Source organism: Ailuropoda melanoleuca, chromosome 11 (assembly GCF_002007445.2).
Source record: "Ailuropoda melanoleuca isolate Jingjing chromosome 11, ASM200744v2, whole genome shotgun sequence".
Lineage (NCBI taxonomy): Eukaryota > Metazoa > Chordata > Mammalia > Carnivora > Ursidae > Ailuropoda > Ailuropoda melanoleuca.
In genome coordinates this window covers 91,130,902-91,134,455 of record NC_048228.1, presented here as the reverse complement: position 1 = coordinate 91,134,455, position 3,554 = coordinate 91,130,902, and the positions used below count along the sequence as shown (strand labels likewise).

Genomic DNA, 3,554 nt, shown 5'->3' with positions numbered 1-3,554 from the left:
CCACCCCCACTCGCGCCCCCACCCGAGCCCGGGGCTGCTGGGCGGCCGCCGCCGCTGCGCCCGCCGCACTCGCGCCCGCCTGACATCAGCACTCGCGCCCGCAGCCCGCTCTGGCCAATGAATAATGCGGGGCGGGTGCCCGCCCCCGCCGCGCCCCGCCCGGACCCTCCCGACCCTCCCGCGAGCCGCGGGCCGGGGGAAAAGTTGGATGACCTTGGGGGAGGGGCCGCCCTGGACGGAGACACCCTCCCCGCCCCGTCTCCCCGGGGGCCCGGCTGAGCGGTGGGGGGCTCAGATCCCCGCAGTCCCTCCTAGGGCTCCAAGGGATTTGGGGGAGGCACCGGGCTCCCTTCTGCTGGGACAGAGTGTGAGCCTCCCCCCCCCAAAAAAAAGTAGGAACCAGGGGAACTGCCTTGATTGATGGGTGCTTTGAAGAGTACAGAATTTTGAGCAGCCTCTCTTAATTTTCAAGAGAGGAAATGAAGTGAATTTTGCCATTGAGTTCGGCGGGGTCTGACGCCCGTTCCCGCAGCCCCCGGGGGTGACGGAAGCCAGCCGTCTTTCCCGGGGGAAGGAGCGCAGGACGGAAAAGCGGCTACAGCAGTTCCCGCCCCTGCCTGCCGCTCTGGGGCCGGCCTCCAGAAGTTTTCCCTCGCTCAGCGGGCTCAGGGGCAGTGCCCCACCCCCCAGGGAAGGGACAGACATCAGCAGAGATGCAGGGCCCGGTATCTCCAAGGCGCGGTGCATGTCCCTCCTGCTAACTTTCTGAGGCAGGTCCCGTTCACCTCCCCAGTTCACTGGTGAGGAAACCGAGGCACAGTCGCCGGCTGGAGGTGGAGGAGTAAGTGGCTGGGCAGAGATGGGGATCAGAGCGGGATAGGGACTGGGACCCAGGCCCTACGGAGCCCCTCTTCCACTCGGCACGTCTGATACCCTGAGCTTGAATCTTACCACAAGGTGGTGTGAACTGGGCAAAGCAAAGCGAATGGCCAAAGCAGAACCAAAATAATGGCGAAGAGCCCAAACTGCTCAGGGTAGAGAATCAAGGGCACCATCCGGGCTACTAACCAAGGGAAATTATTTTGTATGTTAAGATATAACGGGAGGGGCGCCTGGGTGGCTCAATGGGTTGAGCGCGGGACCCTTGGTTTTGACTCAGGTGGTGAGATCGAGCCCCGCGTCCAGCTCAGTGCTGGGCACGGAGCCGGCTTAAGATTCTCTCTCTCTCCCTCGCCCTGTACTCCTCCCCATTCTCTAAAATAAAATAGATAAATAAAATCTTGAGAGAGAGAGAGAGAGAGAGAGAGAGAGATACCCAGAAAAGGCAGTACCTGATGGAAAAGGTTATTACTACTGGAATCATTAACTATCGATCCCTTACAAACATTCTGAGCACAAACTGAGCTGGCCACTGTGGGAGCGGACAAGGGGACAGGCCATAGGGATCTTCGGGGAGCTTGAAGTCTAGCTGGGCAGAGAGCCCTAAAGAACTCACTCCACATGGTGCATGGGGGTTCCAGGATGACCAAAAGAAGCTGGGGGGCTGAGCGGGTTTGTTTTAGGCAACTTCACGAAGGGAGTTGGACATTCATTGCAGGGCACAGTTTTTCCAGCACCAGTATCCATATCCATCAGTTTACATTCATCACTATTTAATTGCCACATACACTCCAGACGGGCGGTGGGGGGGGGTCTTCCGTTTTATAGATGGGAAAATTGAGCTCAGAGACTTCTTCTCTTGCCCAAGGTCACACAGGACACAGCCAGGAGGATCCCACTCCAGAGCCGGCTGCTGGGCCAGGCCCTCACTGCTGTGGTGGCAGGCCTTCCACAGAGGCTTTACTCAGCAGGGCCCAGTGTTAGGGGCTGAGGACACAGACTCTTGGGAGGGCAACAGGCTCATGGAGCCACGATCACAACCACGGATGTGTGTCCTGCACATCTGAAAGACCAACCTTCAGACGGCTGGGCTACTGCTTTATGGAGAGGAAGGCTAGGGCTTTTCCAGTTCGTTGTCTTCCTGTGGCCCCGGGAGAAGAAACTTTGGTTCTCAGCCCTGTGGAGGGGAGTGAGGAGGAAGGGTAGAGAAGGTAAACCCTCCGTCCCTAGAGCTAGACAGGTTTGGATTAGTATCCCAGCCTGCCACTCACCGGCTGTAACTGTGGGCAAGTGATAACCTCTCTAAGCCTCGATTTCCTCGCCTGAAAAATGGGAGCTGGTTGTACCCACCTTTGGGAGTTAATGGTGACCAAGAATGTACAGCACCCGATACCACACAGGATGTACTGGTATGTATCCAGGGGTCTATGAGATCTTGCGGGCAGGTCAATTCTCAGCAAAACCCTGGAACTGGAGGGCAGAGATGGAGGCCAAGAGGGGCTCTAAAAGGAAATGAATTTTCCTGATTTTGTGCCTCCATTTTAATCAAGGACAAGGACACAGTCTAGCACCGTGGTTCTTAGTCAGCGGTGGCACTTGGCAATGTCTGCAGACATTTTGGGTTGTCACAGTGGGGTGGGTGTTACCAGCAGCTAACGCGTAGGGGCCAGAGATACTATTAAACATCTTGCAATGCACAGCAAAGAATGATCCAGACCAAAATGTTCCCGGTACCCAGGTGGAGAGACCCTCGCCTAATGTCCTGGAAAGGCCCTTGGCATGAGGAATTCCAGAAATTCAGATTCCAGGCCTGACTTCACTATTTGTAAACAAGCCTTTGGTCATATAGGTCCCATCTCCAGCCTCAATCTTTTCATCTGTAAAATGGGGGGGTTAATCAGACCTTCCTCTCTCTTTCCTAAGTGAATGTGACATATCATTATTATTATTCTTGTCCTTACTCTCCCTGACCTGGAAAACTAGAAAGTTCCTAATAGGCAGAGTGCAGAGAGAAGACTCGGGTAGGGTAGCCGAGCTGGCAGGGTTGAAATTTGTTTCGGCTCTGTTAGAGACACCAAGTGAAAGCTTGTAAATTATAAGGTGCAGTTTATAAATTAAGATATAAAAATGGAAATGGAGATTACTTTGGTTTGGTTCCAAGATCTTCAGCAGTTAAAAAAAAAAAAAACAACTTAATAGACAGAGAGACACAATCTGTTTCCAGGAAATCGCAAGAGTTTTAAATGTAAAACTGGTTGTTCAGATGTACACTTACTCCAGCTGTGTCTCCAAGACACGAGCAGGCACTCCTGCAGGGGCTGGAATGGCAGGTATAGGCAGCTCAAAGCATTGTTCACTCACTCCCCCTCTCATTCAACCACCTGTCCGTTCCTTTGGTCAATATTGATCAAGAGCTCCCTAGGTGCGGGGTTGGATTTAGGCGTCAAGTTGAAGAAATGTCAAGAATGCCTCCCAGGTTTTAGCTTAAGCCAGTGATAGATGGGGCCCCATTTCTTGAGTTGAGAAAGCCGAGAAGAGAGGTTTTGGCTGGGAGGGTGATATCAGCAGTTTAGTATTGGAGATGTTGACTCTGAAACGTCCGCGACACACCCACGTGTGGCTCAGTTGGCAGCTGAAGGACCCGTGGGGATAGCAAGGAAATGATAGGGGGGTGG

The 3,554-nt window shown here is 54.0% G+C and overlaps 1 protein-coding gene across 1 annotated transcript in view; it reads right to left on the bottom strand.

Moving 5' to 3' along the window:
* LGI2 (leucine rich repeat LGI family member 2) overlaps positions 1–747 on the bottom strand; it is a 31,900-nt gene extending 31,153 nt beyond the window's left edge. The window contains exon 1 of the mRNA XM_034670959.1: positions 519–747. Within this exon, the coding sequence (XP_034526850.1) occupies positions 519–747 (229 nt within the window). The remainder of the gene's footprint in view (positions 1–518) is intronic.
* Positions 748–3,554: the final 2,807 nt, after the last annotated feature.